At 42.6% G+C, this 21,185-nt stretch overlaps 1 protein-coding gene across 1 annotated transcript in view; it reads right to left on the reverse strand.

The window, feature by feature from the left end:
• LOC137383442 (platelet-derived growth factor receptor-like protein) overlaps nucleotides 1–20,977 on the reverse strand; it is a 38,800-nt gene extending 17,823 nt beyond the window's left edge. The window contains exons 1-3 of the mRNA XM_068056374.1: nucleotides 20,730–20,977; nucleotides 12,656–12,977; nucleotides 11,368–11,519 (exon numbers count right to left, since the gene is read on the reverse strand). Coding sequence (XP_067912475.1) covers nucleotides 11,368–11,519; nucleotides 12,656–12,977; nucleotides 20,730–20,787 — 532 coding nt within the window. The 5' untranslated portion in view covers nucleotides 20,788–20,977. The remainder of the gene's footprint in view (nucleotides 1–11,367; nucleotides 11,520–12,655; nucleotides 12,978–20,729) is intronic.
• Between the last annotated feature and the right edge of the window lie 208 nt (nucleotides 20,978–21,185).

Here is a 21,185-nt window from a genome sequence, read left to right on the forward strand (position 1 = left end):
CACGGATAGGAACATAGGAAGATAGCAACAGGAGTAGGCCATTCAGCCCCTCGAGCCTGTCCTGCCATTCAATGAGATCATGGCTGATCTGTGGCCTAACTCCATATACCTGCCTTTGGCCCATAATCCCTTAAAATATCTTTGCTTAACAAAAATCTATCTATCTCAGATTTAAAATTAACAACTGTTCTAGCTTCAACTGCTGTTTGTAGGAGAGAGTTCCAAACCTCTACCACCCTTTGCGTGAAGAAGTGCTTCCTAACATCTCTCCTGAACGGTCTGGTCCTAATTTTTAGACTATGCTCCCTAGTTTTAGAATCTCCAACCAGTGGAAATAGTTTATCTTTATCTAGCTTGTCTTTTCCTGTTAATCATAAGATCATAAGAACTAGGAGCAGGAGTAGGCCGTCCGGCCCCTCGAGCCTGCTCCACCATTCAATAAGATCATGGCTGATCTTTTTGTGGACTCAGATCCACTTACCCGCGCTCTCACCGTATCCCTTAATTCCTTTATTGTTCCAAAAGATATCTACCTTAGCTTTAAAAACGTTTACTGAAGAAGCGTCAACTACTTCACTGGGCAAGGAATTCCATAGATTAACAACCCTCTGGGTGAAGAAGTTCCTTCTTAATTCAGTCCTAAATCTGCTCCCTCTAATCTTGAGGCTATGCCCTCTTGTCCTAGCTTCACCTGCCAGTGGAAACATCCTCTCTACTTGTATCTTATCTATTCCCTTCATAATTTTATATGTTTCTATAAGATCCCCCCTCATTCTTCTGAATTCCAATGAATATAATCCCAATCTACTCAGTCTCTCCTCATAAGCCAACCCCCTCAACTCCGGAATCAACCTAGTGAACCTCCTCTGCACCCTCTCCAGTGCCAGTACATCCTTTCTCAAGTAAGGAGACCAAAACTGCACACAGTACTCCAGGTGCGGCCTCACCAGTACCTTATACAGCTGCAACATAACCTCTCTGCTTTTAAACTCAATCCCTTTAGCAATGAAGGACAAAATTCCATTTGCCTTCCTAATTACTTGCTGTACCTGCAGACCAACCTTCTGCGATTCATGCACTATGACACCCAGGTCCCTCTGTATAGCAGCATGCTGCAACTTTTTACCATTCAAGTAATAATCCTTTTTACTGTTACTCCTACTGAAATGAATGACTTCACATTTATTAACATTGTATTCCATCTGCCAGACCTTTGCCCACTCACTCAATGTATCTATGTTCCTCTGCAAAGTTTCACAGTCATCTGCACACTTTGCTCTGCCACTCATCTTAGTGTCATCTGCAAACTTTGACACCCTACACGTGGTCCCGAACTCCAAATCATCTATATAAATTGTAAATAATTGCGGTCCCAACACCGATCCCTGAGTCACACCACTAGTGACTGCCAACCAGAATAGCACTCATTTATCCCCACTCTCTGCTTCCTGTCAGTCAACCAATCCTCTATCCATGCTAATACTTTACTCCTAACGCCATGCATCCTTATCTTATGCAGCAGCCTCTTGTGCGGCACCTTGTCGAAGGCCTTTTGGAAATCTAGGTACACCACATCCACTGGGTCCCCATTGTCCACCTTGCTCGTAATGTCATCATAGAATTCCAAAAGATTTGTCAAGCATGACCTGCCCTTCATGAACCCATGCTGCGTCTGCCCAACGGGACAATTTCTATCGAGATGCCCTGCTATTTCTTCCTTGATAATAGACTCAAGCATCTTCCCCACTACAGAGGTTAAGCTAACCGGTCTATAATTCCCCATCTTTTGTCTACCTCCCTTCTTAAACAGTGGCGTCACATCTGCTGTTTTCCAATCTGCTGGGACTACCCCAGAGTCCAGCGAATTTTGGAAAATTACCGCCAGTGCACCTGCTATTTCTCCCGCCATCTCTTTTAGTACCCTGGGATGCATTCCATCAGGGCCAGGAGACTTATCAATCCTTAGCTCCATTAGCTTGCCCAACACTACCTCTTCCGTAATAATGATTGTTTCCAGGTCCTCACCTACGTTCGTCTCTTTGTCAAATACTGGCATGTTATTAATGTCCTCCACTGTGAAGACCGATACAAAATACCTGTTCAATGCCTCGGCCATTTCATCATATCCCATAACTAAATTCCCCTTCTCATCCTCTAAAGGACCAACGTTTACTTTAGCCACTCTTTTTCGTTTTATGTATTTATAGAAACTTTTGCTATCTGTCTTTATATTCTGTGCTAGTTTTTTCTCATGTTCTATCTTACTTTTCTTTATAGCTCTTTTTGTGGCTTTCTGTTGACCTTTAAAGTTTTCCCAATCTTCTAGTTTCATGCTGTTTTTGGCCACATTGTATGCCTTCTCTTTCAATTTGATTGCCATGGGTGTCTAAGGAAATAAGGGAGGCTGATTACCCCTTTTCTTCCAGTCCTTCCTTTTCACTGGAATATACTTTTGCTGAGCACTTTGAAAAATTGCTTTGAAAGTCCTCCACTGCTCGTCAACTGTCCCACCATAAAATCTTTGTTTCCGGTCTACTTTAGCCAAGTCCTCCCTCATTCTATTGTCGTCCCCTTTGTTCAAGCGCAGGATCCTGGTATTGGATTTTATCTTCACACTCTCCATCTGTATTCTAAATTCAACCATACTGTGATCACTCCTGCCAAGAGGATCCCTAACTATGAGGTCATTAATTATTCCTGTCTCATTACACAGGACTAGATCTAGGATAGCTTGCTCCCTCGTCGGTTCCATTACATACTGTTCAAGAAAACTATCACGGATACACTCAACGAACTCCTCCTCAAGGCTACCCTGACTGAGCTGGTTCCACCAATCTACATGTAGATTAAAATCCCCCATGATAATTGCCGTACCATTTTTACAGGCATTAGTTATTTCTTTGTTTATTGCCCACCCCAATGTAATGTTATTATTTGGTGGCCTATAGACTACGCCTATCAATGACTTTTTCTTCTTAGAGTTTCTAATTTCCACCCAAATGGATTCAACCTCATTCTCCATAGAACCTATATCATCTCTCAGCACCGCCCTGATGTCGTCCTTGAATATCAGAGCTACACCACCTCCCTTACCTTCCTGTCTGTTCTTCCGAATAGTCTGGTACCCCTGGATATTTAACTCCCAGTCGTGACCAACCTGTAACCATGTCTCCGTAATGGCTACCAAATCATATTCATTCGCGATGATTTGTGCCGTTAACTCATCAACCTTGTTACGAATGCTACGAGCATTCAGGTAAAGTGCCTTTATGCTAGCTTTCTTACCCTCATGATTCCCAACATCTCTAATAATAACTCCTGAGTTATCCTTCCTTTCTGCTTCTTTCATAGTCTGCCTTGAACTTAAACCCTCCTGCACACATGTTAACCTGCTGCTTACCTTTTTATTTACCATCATACTCCCTGTCGTTTTCCCTTTCCCTTCCCCCCGAGTCACTAGTTTAAAGTCCTAGAGACCACCCTATTTATCCGTTTCGCTAGAACACTGGTTCCAGATCGGTTCAGGTGGAGACCGTCCCATCGGTACAGATCCCCCCGGTTCCAAAACTGATGCCAATGCCCCATGAAATGGAACCCCTCTTTCCCACACCACTCCCTTAGCCACGTGTTCACTTCCCTAATATTCTTATCCCTAAGCCAATTTGCACATGGCTCGGGCAGTAATCCAGAGATTATGACCCTCGAGGACCTGTTCCTTAATTTCCTTCCTAGTGTTTTATAATCCCCAAACAGGTCCTCCATCCTCGCCTTGCCTATGTTGTTAGTCCCAACGTGGACCACAACAACTGGATCCTCCCCCTCCCGCTCCAATATCCTTTCAAGCCGGTCAGAGATGTCCTGCACCCTGGCACCGGGCAGGCAACACACCATGCGGGACTCCCGATCCGGCTTGCAAAGGATACTATCTATCCCCCTAATTATAGAATCCCCTATAACTACCACTTGTCTTTTTGCTCCCCCCTCTTGAATGGCCTTCTGCACCATGGTGCCATGGTCAGTTGGCTCATCCTCCCCGCAGCCCTTTTCCTCATCCACACAGGGAGCAAGTATCTCGTACCTGTTGGATAAGGTCAAAGGCTGAGGCTCCTCCACTCCTGAACTCAGGATCCCCCTACCTGCCTCACTTGCAATCACACCCTGTTGTCCCTGATCACTAACTGAATTTGAATTACTTACCAGGTGCGACTGCCTCCTGAAACAAAACGTCCAGGTAACTCTCCCCCTCCCGGATGTGCTGCAGTGTTTGAAGCTCAGATTCCAGATCATCAACTCTGAGCCGGAGTTCTTCCAGCAACCAACACTTGCTGCAGATGTGGTCCCTGCCGTTCACAATGGGGTCAGCCAGCTCCCACATCATACAGCTACAGCACATCACCTGCCCAGCCATCTCTACTTAGTTAATTACTTTATTACTTTATATAAATTTATGAGTTAAATACTTTCTGATACTTCTCTGCTATGGTATTTTTCAAATAACCAATTAATAGATAAATCAAAAAAAGAAAGTAAAAAAAGAAAGCAAATTTTTAACCAATCACACGATACAGAAGAAATAAAAAAGCTTACCTTATCAACACACCAGAGTCCTTTTTTTTGGTTAGAGGAGGAGGGCGGGTGGGAGACACTACACGTGTAGTGTCTCGGGTTCAGCCACTGCCCAAATATTTAGGTTTTTACTTACCCAGCAGTCCCCTGGTTCACCGAAACAAACGGTAATTTACTTTAAGCTGAAACTGACCTTCCCAGCTGATAACTCGCTCGCACTATCTCTGCTTCCGAAAAAGCTGCTGCAACAAAAGGTTAATATCTTGAAGACTTCGATCAGATCCCTGTGGCACACCACTCGTTACATCTTGCCAACCAGAAAATGAACAATTTATGCCTACTCTCTGTTTTCTGTTAGCTAGCTAATCATCTATCCATGCCAAAATGTTACCCCCTATACCATGAACTTTCATTTTCCACAATAACCTTTGATGTGGCACCTTATCAAATGCCTTCTGGAAATCTAAGTACAGTATATCCACCCTTTTATCCACAGCACATGTTACTTCTTCAAAGAACTCCAATAAATTGGTTAAACATGATTTCCCTTTCACAAAACCATGTCGACTCTGCCTGATTGCCTTGAATTTTTCTAAGTGCCCTGCTATAACATCTTTAATAATAGCTTCTAACATTTTCCCTAAGACAGATGTGAAGCTAACCGGCCTGTAGTTTCCTGCTTTCTGTCTCCCTCCCTTTTTGAATAAAAGGAGTTACATTCACTACTTTCCAATCTAGGGGAACCTTCCCGAATCTAGGGAAGTTTGGAAATTTAAAACCAATGCATCAACGGTCTCACTAGGCACTTCTTTTAGGACCCTAATATAAGTCCATCAAGACCCAAGGACTTGTCAGCCCACAGCTCCAACAATTTGCTTAGTACCACTTCCCTGGTAATTGTAATTTCTTGAGTTCCTCCCTCCTTTCAATTTCCTGATTTACAGCAGCCAACAGGTGGCAGTTCATCTTGACTATTGTATTTGCTTTTTCTATCTGGATGCTCTGTGTCAATCAACAACAACTTGTATTATATACTGCCTTTAACATAATAAAATGTCCCAAGGCATTTCACAAGTGCATTATAAAGCAAAATTTGAACATAAGGAGATATTAGGGCAAATGACCAAAAGCTTGGTTTTTGTTTTGTTCATTCAGGGATGTTGGTGTCATTGGCCAGGCCAGTATTTATTGCCCATCCCTAATTTCCCTTGAGAAGATGGTGGTGCCTTCTTGAACTGCTGCAGTCCACGTGGGGTAGATACACCCACAGTGCTATTAGGAAGGGAGTTCCAGGATGTTGACCGAGTGACAGTGAAGGAACGACGATATAGTTCCAAGTCAGGATGGTGTGTGACTTGGAGGGGAACTTGCAGGTGGTGGTGTTCCCCTGCATCTGCTGCCCTTCGCCTTCTAGGTGGTAGAGGTCATGGGTTTGGAAGGTGCTGTCTAAAGAGCCTTGTTACATTCCTGCAGTGCATCTTGTAGATAGTACACACTGCTGCCACTGTGCATTGGTGGTGGAGGGAGTGAATGTTAGTGGATGATGTGCCAATCAAGTGGACTGCTTTGTCCTGGGTAGTGTTGAGCATCTTGAGTCTTGTTGGAGCTGCACCCATCCATGCAAATGGACAGTATTCAATCACACTCCTGACTTGTGGCTTGTAGATGCTGACAGACATTGGGAGTCAGGAGGTGAGTTACTCGCTGCAGAATTCCTAGCCTCTGATCTGCTCATGTAGCCACGGTATTTATATGACTGGTCCAGTTCAGTTTCTGGTCAATGGTAACGCCCAGGATGTTGATAGTGGGGGATTCAGTGATGGTAATGCCATTGAATGTCAAGGGGAGATGGTTAGATTCACTCTTGTTGGAGATGGTCATTGCCTGGCACTTGTGTGGCACAAATGTTACTTGCTACTTATCAGCCCAAGCCTGGATATTGCTGCATTTCTACACGGACTGCTTCAGTATCTGGGGAGTCATGAATGGTGCTGAACATTGTGCAATCATCAGCGAACATCCCCACTGACCTTATGATTGAAGGAGGGTCATTGATGAAGCAGCTGAAGATGGTTGGGCCCAGGACACTACCCTGAGGAACTCCTGCAGTGATGTCCTGGAGCTGAGATGACTGACCTCCAACAACCACAACCATCTTCCTTTGTGCTAGGTATGACTCCAACCAGCAGAGAGTTTTCCCCCGATTCCCATTGACTCCAGTTTTGCTAGGGCTCCTTGATGCCATACTTGGTCAAATGCTGCCTTGATGTCAAGGGCAGTCACTCTCACCTCAGCTCTTGAGTTCAGCTCTTTTCCATGTTCAAAGATGTAGGTTTTAAGGTGGGTCTTAAAGAATGAAAGAGAGGTAGAGAGGTGGAGAGGTTAGGGCGGGAATTCCAGAGCTGAGGGCCTTGGCAGCTGTAGACACAGCCAGTGCTTGAGCAATTAAAATCAGGGAGAGTATTTTCTACAGATAGACATGGAAGCACATAGGGTTGGGACATGGAAAGGGGATGCAGACAGAGAGAGATACGAAGAAGTGATCAGAGATGATCTTATCTGTGATTGATACGATGGGAATGGAAAGACCACATGAGATGGTAAGGTCAAGGGGCTGGCTGTGAATATGGGTTGGGGAGATTACATGGAGGCAGAGATTAAAGGAGGATAAGTGGGCAGTGAACGCAGAGGAAAGAGAGCACGATAATCAAGCCATTCTGGTCTGAACTGCATTTTTTATGTCTGCATTGAATTCACTGTAACCTTCATGCAAATCAAAGAGAAAATAGGATATATAGGGAGAGAAATTCATTCATGCAGTGCCGCTTTAATATCATTGAAGAACGGTACGTGGGCTGCACAGGTAGTGGTCCGTGGTGCTGCCCGCCCAGGTGAATCGATGTAGGTTTGCATTGCGCCTAACAAATTTCACCCCTATGGTTTTGGGCTTGGGGACTGCTGGAGGCATGTGAAATCAAAGAACAAATGAAAAGAAGGGCAAGATAAGACAATCAGACCCATTAAACCCAGCCCATCCAGACAAGGAGAATCAAAATGAGAATTAAAACTCTAAGAAGTTCCTCTCTAACTCCCTAAGGCAAACAAGCAAGGCTCCAGGACACTGCATTAACCCATAATTCCTGATAATACCAGCTCACAATTTGTCTGTAACTGGAGACATGTTCTTCCCTCAAAAACTTATCAAATCCTTTTTCAAAAAGAACATAGTGACTCCTTAGGCTGTATGTTGCAGAGGGGGACAACTCCTTCCAAAATAAACATTTCCTAACACCTAACCTAACTTTTAACCTCATCTATTTTATGTGCATATCTCCTAGTTCTCCCATCCCTATCCAGCTCAAAAAACCTACCCAACCTTCAATTCCTTCAAGATTATAAAAAAGCTCAATCATATTACTTCTAAGATGTATTTATTCAAAATAAATAAACCTAAGACTTGAAGTTTATCCTAATTATTAAAAGCTCTAAAGTTAGGTATGATCCTAGTGAATGATAAACTATTACCCCAGCTCTCTTTCTTGGGCTATCATCTTTAACAGGCATCCTTGTATGGTCCAAACATGCCTTGAGTTTCCTAAACCTAAATGGAAACATTGCAAGTGTCTATATTACATGTGTTACTCATAGCCCATTCATCTTATAGAGGAGATTTAGAGGCCTCTGTCCAGCAGAATTGAGGGAGTAGTGGATCAAACTGGTAGGGACTGATACTAATTTCCCCAGGGCTTATTGCTGGGTGGCTGGAGTACCTGCCTGAGTCTAGCAGTTGGCCGTTTAAATATACAAATTGCAGTACTAGGGCATAAGCAGAACCTCAAATGTCTTTTCAGGGAAAAACTAGGCAGAACATGTGCCAAGCATATTTCACACTCTGCACAGTTTAAGCTGGAGGCCCAGGTGAAGAGGAACCCGGAAGGTAAATTTTAGTTTATTTTTCGTAAGCACGAGGAGCAGGAGTGCCTCTCAGGGCTCCACCAAAACAACCTGGGTCGCTGCTACACTGGACCCTCTCTGTCCTAAGAATGCTCCTTATCCTTGGACTTAACTTGGTTCCAGGCCCGGAGACCGGGTGGATGCCGGATACTGCTGAGCGCTTGTTGTCATCCATAGCCCGTGGCATTATGTTGATGAGGCCCAACTCTAAAAATGGACCGAGCTTCCAACCAGTATCATTGGATGATCGGTCAGTGAGCACCAACAGCTGGTTGCCTGAAAACTGCACGTGGGAAAATCAACCTCAACATGTCTAGCAATCACCTACATCCCATTGATTTGGTTTGACTTACTAACCCCCATACATATTTTCATGTCACAGGCAAAAGTAAGAATATTTCCTTTTAAGCCTTCATCCAAATCATTAATGAAATGATCAACACAATGATCTCAATGTAGTCTTGAGAAGGAGTACATGACATAAAGCATCTCCTGAGACGGTATTGAAGTTTGGTCTGGTAGAAAAAACTACAGGGTAATTTTTCTGATTGCATACTTCTAGTGCTCAGGCTCAATCATTGGTATAGCATATTAGGAAATCACAAGCGCACAGCCTCTGATTTAAAAGTCATAGCTTGCCCTCACATGATGTCCAATGTGTGCTCCCAGCAGGTGAATCTTTGTGCCTGCAGCAGGCAACTGGAAAGTTTACTCTTTTGTTGTCTCTACTGCTGAAGGAGGACAGTAAATCTTTAAGTTCCAGGAATTTATTAAATTATTCATTGTGTGGAATTGTGCTGGTTTGTAGGTGCTTCACTTTTTAAAATTACTGCAAATCAAACCTGGTAACTTAATCCAGAACCTATTGGAATGATTAGGAATGAAGCAAGACTGCAGAATGCACAGATTGAACTCAGACTTGCGTGTGTCCGAAAAGCATGTGATCTCGGCAGGGACTGGAAATCGGAGAGACTACAGCTTCTGGATCATTGTGGGCACAAGGCCTGCTTTATGGGAGCATGCCAAGACTGCTGAGAGGGCGAAATGCTCATTAAAGTACTGCAAACGCTGATTCCAAAGGGCATAAACGACGATTCTACAACCAGTTAACGAGAATTAACTATGGTAAAAATAAAAATAGCCAAAATCAAAATGATCACTTGATAATCTCCTACAGAATCAGTAGAATATTACACTACAATTAGCCTCAGCACCCTGAGGATGGGATAGAAAAAGGAAAATCAGTCACAATTTCCAAACCTGAATGCTATTTTTTTTTATTTACAGATACAGCACTGAAACAGGCCCTTCGGCCCACCGAGTCTGTGCCGACCAACAACCACCCATTTCTACTAACCCTACAGTAATCCCATATTCCCTATCACCTCCCAACACTAGGGGCAACTTACAACAGCCAATTTACCGATCACTTGCAAGTCTTTTGGATGTGGGAGGAAACTGGAGCACCCGGCGAAAACCCACGCAGACACAGGGAGAACTTGCAAACTCCGCACAGGCAGTACCCAGAATCAAACCCGGGTTCCTGGAGCTGTGGCACTGCGGTGCTAACCACTGCGCCACTGTGCCGCCCAGAAATTTGGTGACTCCTATGTGAAGTTGGTATGTGTGGATGGCAGAACAGGAAACAACTCAGCTGTGATTCCCTCCAGGGTCAAATAGCCTGCCAGCACTCACTGTCAGGGCTCACATGACATGATGGACTGGATGGCTTCCTTCCTTGCTGTTCTATTTTATTCTATAATGGTTACCTGGGCAAGATACCAAAGTGCAGCTAGCATTCACAGAACGACAATAACAAAAACTTATATTTATGTAGTGCCTTTAGCATAATAAAATGTCCCAAGGCGCTTCACAGAAGCATTATAAAATTAAATATGACACCGAGACACAAAAGGAGATATTAGGTCAAATGACCAAAAGCTTGGTCAAAGAGGTAGGTTTTAAAGGAGGGTCTTAAAGGAGGAAAGTGAGGTGGAGAGATGGAGAGGTGTGGGGAGTATATTCCAGAGCTTGGGCCTAGAAAATTGAAGGCATGTCCACCAATGGTGGAGCGATTAAAGTCAGGGATGCATAAGAGGCCAGAATTAGACGAGTGCAGATATCTTGGAGGGTTGTGGGGCTGGAGGAGATTTCAGAGATAGGGAGAAGCGAAGCCATGGAGGGATCTGAAAACAAGGGTGAGAATTTTAAAATCAAGACGTTGCTTGACCAGGAGCCAATGTAGGTCAGTGAGCACAGGAATAATAGAGGAACGGGACTTGGTGTGAGTTAAGACATGGGCAGCAGAATTTTGGATGACCTCTAGTTTATGGAGAGTAGAATGTGAGAGACCAGCCAGGAGTGTGTACCCCGCATACCCCAGCATGTCTTTTGGAGAGGAGAACCTAGTAAGAAAAGACATCTCACTGTTGATCACATTCAATAACATGAATCACTATCACAATTTACTTGTACCTGCAGCATAAATAACCTCATGACACAACATCAACTTGCATTCATTTAGCACCTTTAAACTAGTACAACGTCCCAAGGAACTACACAGGAGTGTAATTAGTCAAATACTGACATTGAGTAAAAGATGAGAGAAATTAGGACAAATGACCAAAAGCTTGGCCAAAGAGGTAGGTTTTCAGGAGCATTTTAAAGAAGGAGAGAGAGGTGGAGAGGCTGAGAGGCTTAGAGAAGGGTATGACTCCCATAATACAGTCACATGTGCAGTCACCTAGATAAGTTATTGTTTAATACTTCTATGCAATTTTTTGATGATCTATGGAATAAAACAGAAGTTTAATTTCTAAAGCATATGCTTCAACAGGAACAAGTTACCTGCAACAAAGATATATGTTTTGCCCATTCTCAGGTCATCTTTGCTACATTCTGGCCCATCGCAGAGTATCACCCAGCAGCTGTATTCTCCTGTGTCTGCAGCCCTGATGTTGGTAAGTGTTAGTTGGCTGTATTTTTGCTGCTGTATAATACTGAGAGAAAAAAACAGCTTTCACTATCATTTTAAGCAGTTTTTTAAATTATCTTTCTTCCTGCTATTTTGTCAGAGAAAAGGCTTTGCACACAGTTTATACCAAATGTTTCTTTTTCTTTCTATACTTACAGAATAAGAAAAGATAAAGACAGCCATGGAACTGTTCATTTGCTTAAAATTTCTGCGGTCATATATTCTCCCAATTTAGTTAATCTCCTGCGAGGTGTGAATAATCACAGGTAAAACTCCAAAGAAAATAAAATTTTAGAAAAGTTTGTTCTTATCTCTCAAAGGTAATCTTATGAAATACCAGAACATCAGTTCAACCTTTCAACCTACATATCAACTTCAACCAACTGCATTGCACATATGATAACATTTCAACACTCTAAGTACTGGAATACTGATTTCCCGCAGGTCCTGCTGAATTTATCAGCAGGATCTGATTGCCATTTTTGGAATCTGTTTCCAGGCCTTAAACAGTGAGTTGAGAGGCTGGGTGGCTGTCAGGTGGGTAGGTCTTTAGCTCCAAGCTGCAGCCGGGGAGCAGAGAGGAGGGAGGGAGAGATCAGGCGTTGGAGGTGGGGACATCGATGCTGGTTTCTGGAGAGATTGGGGGAGGAGAAGATCGTAGAAGGGCCGTGAAATTCGTTGTGGGGGATTGGGCGGAGATGACGTGGGGGGTTGGAGACGATCATGGGGGTGGTGTGGAGAAGATTCCAGTGGGCCGTGGGAAAATTGCAGGCTGAGAAGGGCATATTGAAGGGGCTGCCACGAAGGAGACAGTAGGCTGGGGAGGACATCAAGAGGGCATTGGGGTAGGGGTGTACTCTGATCACAGGGCTATTTACCAGATAGCTTGGTGAGCTGTGGGGGACTATTCCTGTTCCTTCTGGCTCACAAGCAGTACTGGAAAGGAACTTCAAAAGAGAAAGTGCTGGAAATGCCCAGCAAATGAGGTAGCGTCTGTGCAGAGTTAATGTTTTTGGTCTGTGATTTTTCATTCTGACCAAAGGTCACAAATTTGAAACATTAACTATATTTCTCTTTCCACAGATGCTGCCTGACCTGTTGAGTATCTCCAGCATTTTTTGATACCTCAGACTTCCACACCCACAATGTTTTGCCTTTTACCTGAGCCTGGAGTTGTTTGCGTTTTTGAGGTAAGATGGATAAGCCCAGCCAATGTTTTTCCCTTTACAGCGCAGCTCAATAGACTGCCCTGTGGCTAGGTTTAATGTCTCTGCTGGCTTCTGGAAATGGCCTTTATCCAAAACCTGTGTCATGATGAAGGTGGCCTTTAGGTCTTTGTCCAGGAACATTCGCTCTTTTCTCAGCTTTGGAACCTTTAGCTTAATTTTCTTATGTATTGCTTTGATTTTATTCTGTCTAGCTGCTTTTTGTTTATTTTTCTCATTCCGTTGTGGGATCCTTTTCTCCTTCTTTTGACAATCACCTAATAGAAAAAATTAACTCCTTTTATAAGGAATAAACAAAATCTTACTGAAATTGTTACAAGAGCAATATACAGTTCCAGAGATCAGTGAATACTGATGAGTGCTTCAGTACTATCAATAATCAATGAAGAAAGTGAAATACAATGTTAACTGTTTTATTGCAGCATTTTGCATACACACGAGACTCATGCATTACAATTACAAAAGGAAGAAGTGCTTTTCTCCACCATTGATGATAATCTATATTCCTAGGCCCTGAAAACTCACTAACCTCTACTCCCATCATCTACAATAATGATCATCTTACCACCAGGACATAATGGTTGGATAGGTGGTTAAAAATGGATGCAGATTGCTACCTGAATACTGGACACTGACACTTTCTGTTGTGCTTATAACGCTTACTTCTCCTAGCTGTCTTGAACCCAGAGTGGTGCATTTTTCTTCTATCGACAACGAACATCATTGGGATATGTGCACCTCTGTTTAGCTCCCTCTTGCCCAGAACTCCCTGGGGAGGGGCACATGCTCACAGTGACTAATCAGTGTTACTGATACATACTCTGAGTTTCAGACTATTAACAGTTAGTACCAAAGTCATTTTCATAAATTATGATCATTTTGATGCAGGTCATCTACCATGCTTCTGGATACATTTCTTCATTGCTTCTGAGTGTCGGTGCAAAACCTGTGATTTGATGTCCTGCTCATATCAGGTCTGAATAGGCCTGTTATGGTTCTCCTTGACTTAGTCTTTGCTGAAACTCTTGCCACAATACTTCTCATCTTGATTTACATGCTTGTTCATTATTACTGTTAATTGTAGAAGACATTAATTCGGCCTCAGCTGGAGTATTGCATCCAGCTCTGGATGCCGCACTTTGGAAAAGACGTGAGGACATTGGAGAGGGTACAGAAAAGATTCACGAGAATGGTTCCAGGGATGAGGAATTTCAGTTATGAAGATAGATTGGAGAAGTTAGGACTGTTTTCCTTGGAGAAGAGAAGGCTGAGGGGTGATTTGACAGAGATATTCAAAATCATGAGGGGTCTGGACAGAGAGATAGAGAGAAACTGTTCCCACTCATGAAGTGATCGAGAACAAGAGGGCACAGATTTAAAGTATTGGCAAGAGAAGCAAAAGTGACATGAGGAAAAACTTTTTCATGCAGCGAGTGGTTAAGGTCTGGAATGCGCTGCCTGAGAACGTGACGAAGGCAGGTTCAATTGAAGCATTCAAAAGGGAATTGGACAGTTATATGAAAAGGAAGAGAGTACAGGGTTATGGGGCAGGTGGGGAGGGTGGGGAGGGGTGGGTGGGGGGAGGTGAGGGAATGGAACTGAGGGAATTGTTCTTTCAGAGAGCCAGTGCAGACACAATGGGCCGAATCGCCTCCTTCTGCACTATAACAATTCTGTGATTCTGTGAAAGCAGTTACTGTTTTAAAGTTCTTATTTTGATGCTTGTAATGTTATGCTGACTGTCTTTTCCAACTCTCATTTTTCTTTATTTGGGACTAATCAACTGCACCAGGAACCTCCACCCCGACCCTGCTGAAGTATCTGGCACTATGGGTTTACCTCGGGTGGCCACCAGAGCAGGAGGGTGGGGGGGGGGGGGATATAGAAAGTAGCTGCCTAGTCCTTTATTCAGCTGCCAGCTGCAGCAGCCCAAGTAAATATTTCACAGGTGTCTTTGGCCCCATTCCCTCCAGATGCTGCCAAAATTCTTCTGGGCCCAGGCCAGGACGTCTGGTTAGATCCCACATCCACTAACTGGTAGGCCTCCTGTCATCCAGCGTATCAAGTCATAGAGTCAGAGTTATACAACACAGAAACAGGCCCTTCGGCCCATCGTGTCCATGCCGGCCATCAAGCAGCTAACTATTCTAATCCCATTATCCAGCACTTGGTCCGTAGCCTGTATGTTATGGCATTTCAAGTGCTCATCTAAATACTTCTTAAATGTTGTGAGGGTTCCTGCCTCTACCACCTCTTCAGGCAGTGCGTTCCAGATTCCAACCACCCTCTGGGTAAAAAGATTTTTCCTCAAATCCCCTCTAAACCAACTGCCCCTTACCTTAAATCTATGCCCCCTGCTTATTGACCAGATGCAGCCTATCCTTTTTAAATATATATTTAGAAAGCAAGTTTAAGTGGATTATATACACAGTAGTGCACCAAGGTTCACTAAGGTAACAAGCATGACATTTTAATGAAAATTTTAATTTGAAACTGTAACAATCATCCAGTAAATAACAACCTTCAATACTATTTAAATTAGCACTTAGTATCTTCAGATTACAAATTTGATAATAGATTATATACCAGCAGAGAGCTGCAAAACATTTGTGGTCAAATTAGTATACTTCACCAATTCCATCACTGCATCCACCCCTTCCATGCCATCCCCTCCCTCCCTCCCTCCCATACCAGCCCATCGCACCACACTTCCATATTGACACTGACCACCAACCCCTATATCCCCACAAGTGGCAGCTCCTTGGCCGACACCTTCAAAAGCATCTAACTAAAATTCAACAGGATCAGATATGCCCAAACTAAACACAAGACAGTGCTGACTCACAAAGTGGACCAGAATGCCAGCTTCACTCCTGAACATGGTGGGGGTGGAGTGGGAGGGGGTGGGGAAAGAGAGGGAGTGGAGGAGGGTACCTTCTTGGGTTAGTCCTACTGCAATCCTGACTGTCCATCCTGCTCATCCATTCCATTCTTTCCAGGCCAACCTCTCCCTCTCATGCCATTCCATCCTTCCCATACCACCCCTCCCTCCCACTCTTCCCATGCAATCCCCATTGCATGCCATTACCTCCCTCCCATGCCACTCTCCCCACCACCTCCCATGCTGACCTCCGCCCCCACAATGCCATCCACTCCCCCTCACCAATCCCCCAACCAGGTAACTTAGCTATTGGGTTCCCCTTATCGTCCATTATTCTTTTTCTCCATCAACTCCCCCCATTCCATTCCGCCACCACCGACTGTTGAGCCTCAGCACTCCAGTTCTCCATGTGCCACACGTGCCTCCAATTGTGCCAAACTCTGTCCACCAAATCAATCCACCGACCAATCAGAAAAGTACAGACTGACAAAAACTGTGTATTATAGGTTAAGCTCAATATGAAATTGCATATTCAAGTATTGTTTCACTCGACCTTGAATGAGTTTAAGCATCAAGAGTTCCAGCAGTACAAGGTTTTTTCAATTCCCTGCTTATATATATATATATTTTTACATTAAGATCATCCAGTATGATGTTGAAGTTAAATTTAATATTTCAGCATGGTCCTTGTTCCTTTTCAACATAATCTTTATTATCCTCAACTTCACTCCATTTTTTCTAAACTCACTTGGTTTCAAAGATATCTCAATGTTTGGGTTTTTTTCTGAATTAAAAAAGCTTTAACACACTTTTACTTACCTATTTTTCATATTGGAGGTGGCATCTACACTAAAAACTCGTCTTCAATTGGCTGAAAACTCTAACAATACCTGTTTTGGGTAGCTGAGGCTCAGAAATGCAAAGAATGGCATGATCAGCTTCTGTATTTTTTTCCCAAAAAGGATCAAAACAATATTAAGATTTCAATTGTCTTAACACACTCATTGAAATTTTGCCTAAATGAAATAAAACAGAAGCCACCACCTAGGAGTGAAGATTAATTTTTTGCAGCATAACAACTCTTGAGATGCCAGAGTTTAAAGAATTGACCAACTTTCAATGCATTGGTCTTCCGACTTGATAGCACGTGATAGAAGTTTCCAACTGGCAGTATAAATTTAATCTCCTACACGTGAAGATATCATTTCAGTTCTACCTTTCTACTTTACTGGCAACAAATAGCTCCACAGGAAACCATGCATATGGCAACATAGGTTATGCCTAAATATGTGTTGCAAAAATTAATACCAACTTTTACAGGAATCACATTCATATGCTCCCTCACTGACTTAATCATTGATGTGAATGGACCAGCTCCCTGAAAAGGGTAATTGCAGATGGAAACCAACATCCTAACAGGCACAAAGGTTTTCGCAAAACTTAATTTGGGGGAGGATGAAAAGAAGTACTTTTAAGTTTGCAGTACTTATGTATAGTGATTTAATCTTCCTTTTTAACAGAATAATGTACAATTTGTCATTGGTGGTGTGGTTAGACTTGAAAAGTTTGACCAAAGGCTTTAATAAGCATGTTTCTTAGTTCCAAACAGAATTACAAAATAAAGGTTGCATGATCGGTTTCATGTGTCATATTAACCACGTAACCACGGATCAAGGCTGTTTTAAATGCTTCTCTCACCCCATAAAAATCAAATATTAATCCTAATTAATTCAGATATAATTGTAACATGCATTTTAACAACTGCCAAGATTCAAAATGACTTAAATAATGGGATCAGCTTAAAATGAAAAAGGAAAAGATGAACAAAAGTTGGTTATAAGACTTGAAATAGTTAATAGGTTACAAGTTTCAAGGACTACGCAATGAAATGGTACCTTGGAGGAAATTCCATGCTCCTTGCCATTAATCCCACTATGCCAGACTCTCCTGTCATTCAGACCAAGCCTGTCAGTCTCCCCTTTTGGAGTTGAAGTAACTGAAGAGCCCTGTGCTTGGGAGGCTGTATTTCCTAGCTTGTCCTCAATGCGGGGCTGAACACTCAGACGACGAGATGCCTCCTGATGAGTCCCAGACAGAGGCCAAGGTAACTCCCAATTTGGAGTTCCATCCTTCTGGTCACATCCACTCTAATGGAGGGGACCAATATTGAGGTGGACAGAGGTTCCATTCCAAACAAGACAGTGCAGAAAATATCACAGGCTGGGATCAGGCACATCCATTTTCTGCTCTACTGCCACCCAATGACTGCGCCAGAAAGTTTTCAATTATTGGGGTCTTTTTCCTTATTTGTATTATTGTAGCTGCACTGCATTTTTAAAATTGTTCTCAGCATATGGATGATGCTGACAATGTTGCATTTATTTCTCATTCCTAGTTATCCTGAGAAGTGGCAGGCCTACTCCTTGAAGGACTGCAATACTTCTGGTGATGGTACTCCCACAATGGTGTTGAGTAGGGAATTCTAGGATTCCAACCCAGCAAAAATAGATTGACTAGTTATTTATCTCACTGCTGTTTGTTTGATCTTACTGTGTGTGAATTAGCTGTGGCACTTGCCTGCATTCCTTCGATGAATAAACTTACCAAAATTGGCTGTGAAGCACTTTGGACATCTCAAGGTTGTGAACGTAGGAAGAGGCTATTTAGCTCTTCAAGCCCGTTCCCAATTCAATGAGATCATGGCTGATCTGCAACTTCACTCCATATACCTGCCTTTGCCCCATATCCCTTGATACCTTTGGTTAACAAAAATATATCCATCTCAGATTTAAAATTTACAATTGATCAAACATCAACTGTCATTTATGGAAATGAGTTTCAAACTTCTACCACCCTTTGTGTGTAGAAATTTTTCTTAATTTCATTGTGGCTATAAATTTTAAATGGAGCTCCCCAGTCCTAAACTCCCCAACCAACAAAAATACTTTCTCTCTGTCTACCCTATCTGTTCCCCTTAATATCTTGATAGCTTCAATCAAATTACTGCTTAACCTTCTAAATTCCAGCGAATACAACCTTAGTTTGTGTAATCTCTCTTTGTAATTTAACCTTAGGAGTCCAGGTATCATTCTGGTAAATCTATGCTGCACTCCCTCCAAGGCCAATATATCCTTCCTAAGGTGGTGATGCCCAGAATTGCTCACAGTGCTCCAGGTATGGTCTAACCAGGGTTTTGTATAACTGAAACATGACTTCTACCCTCTTGTATTCTAGTCCTCTTGGATATAAAGGCCAGGATGGCATTGGTTTTTGATTATTTTCTGTACCTGTTCACGGCATTTTGATGGTCTGTGTACCTGGATTCCCCCCCACCCCCACAAAAGTCACTTTGGACTTCCATTGTTTCTAACTTTACACCATGTATGGGAGATGGTGCACAGTGGTAATCCAGCGGCCGACACCAAACTACCCTGGGGCTATGGGTTCAAATCCACCAGAGCAGCTGGTGTAATTTAAATTCAATTAATTAATACATTTAATTAATTTTTAAAATCTGTAATTGAAAATTAGTCTCAGTAATAGCGCAATGAAATTATCATTGATTGTTGTAAAAACCCATCTGGTTCACTAATGTCCTATAGGGAAGGAAATCTGCTGTCCTTACCCAGTCTGGTGTACATGTGACTCCAGACCCACAGCAATGTGACTGACTCTTAAATGGCCTCAGTTCAAGTGCAATAGGAATGGGCAACAAATTCTGGCCCTGCCAGTGACACCCACATCCCATGAAAGAATTAAAAAGTATTCTGTACTATTTTTAGGTCCAAAGTGGATGATATCACATTTGCCTCCAATGAAATCCATTTGCCATAGTTTTGCCCATTTACTTAATCTATCAATATCTCTTTGAAAAGCTATGCTTCCATCTACACTGCTTACAATGTGGCCTATCTTTGTGTCATCAGTAAATTTGGATATGTGGCTTTGTATTCCATCATCTAAGATGTTGATAAATATGGTGAATAGGCAAGGCCTCAACACAGATCCTTGGGGGAAACCAATAGTCACATTCTGCTCATTATCCCTACTCTCTGTCTCCTGCCACTCAGCCAATTTCCTAACTTGGTCAATGATTTGCCTTCATTTCCATGAACTTTAACTTTAGCTAACAGTCCCTCATGAGGGACTTTATCAAATGCTGTCTGGAAGTCCATATAAATAGACAATGCCCTGTCCACTAGTTTAGACACCTTTCCAAAAGCTTCAGAGTCGTCAGGCATTACCTTCCTTTTGAAAGGCGCTAGACAAATGCAAGTTTTATCTTTCTTCCAGCATATGCTGACTGATTCCTGACTGTCATGGTAATTCTCCTTGCCAAGAATGTCTGCATGTGTGGTTATACCTATGCACAGAACTCTGGTCGTAACTACTCTCTGGTGTAGAGAGCACGGGCAGCAGTTTCCTCATGACATAACATTTAAAATAACTCCAAGTATGCTTTAGGAGTGTCCAAAAGGTCCAATGGACTCCTACAACACATTTTCAATCAGATTTAACACCACATTGGAGATTACCACACTTGGACATCATGCGGGGGTTAAGCCCAAAATTGCCTCCTCCGAAGAGGTGCTTCCCTCCGAGGTTAGGTCACGCTCTGATTTTAAAGTGATAACCACAACATTAGTATCCTGCAAAGCAGTAAGTACTTCACGTTAGCACGAAAGTTGCAGCATAAGCTCACCTTTGAGCATGCTTTGCTCTCATTGTTTTTATCACATCACCTGAATTATTCTCTTGTAATTGGCTGTAAGACATCTACTTCCTTATATACATCTAATACCAGATGCACAGCTGCATCAGACAGTAGGGCATGACTTATCTGTCTCGCAAGCTGAGAGGTATCCCAGCTTGAAAGTCGCTCATGCCACTGACTATATTTTTTATGTCGGATTTCACACATACACACACAAAAAAAAGCATTTAAACGCATTTGGAGAATGTTAATTGAATAACATTGATTTAATAAGAGACAGCTCAGCTCACCACGTAACTATCAAATTTAAATCAGCTGCGAGGAAATTCAGACAAAAAAGTCCAAGAGAACCAAAGTCAAAATTAAACACGTCAGCGTCTTTCTGCAGATGAAACTGTAAATGGTGTCACTTACCCATCTGTAAAAGTAATTCGCTGAAAAAGACAAACAGCAAAAGGACACAAAACTTCATTTTACAATTTTTCTCACTAGCGTGTAGTCTTTCAGAAAAAAGGCTGTTCTATAAACTTCTTTCGGAGCTGTTAACTTTCCGGTAAAAAGTTAACAGCTGCCTCCGGTGAGCTTCGCTGTTGTTAAAAGCCCACAGTCTGGAAATGGTTGTCTGGGATTTTTCAGAGGACTCAAAATGTGTGTTCCATGACAGGTCGAGTGAATTGGAATAAGTTGCTTTTCAAGACTGAGTGAAATATTTCTTATTCTGCATGAAGGCTGACCCCTGCAGGAAACACATAGCTACAGCCTGATGAGAGCGTTATAACAACAGCTATACTTAAATACAACCCAACCGAGTAAGATACACAACTATAGTTATAGTATACAGTAGCTATAAATTTAACATGCAGATTCTAG

The sequence above is a fragment of the Heterodontus francisci genome, chromosome 1 (genome assembly GCF_036365525.1).
Source record: "Heterodontus francisci isolate sHetFra1 chromosome 1, sHetFra1.hap1, whole genome shotgun sequence".
NCBI classification, from domain to species: Eukaryota; Metazoa; Chordata; class Chondrichthyes; order Heterodontiformes; family Heterodontidae; genus Heterodontus; species Heterodontus francisci.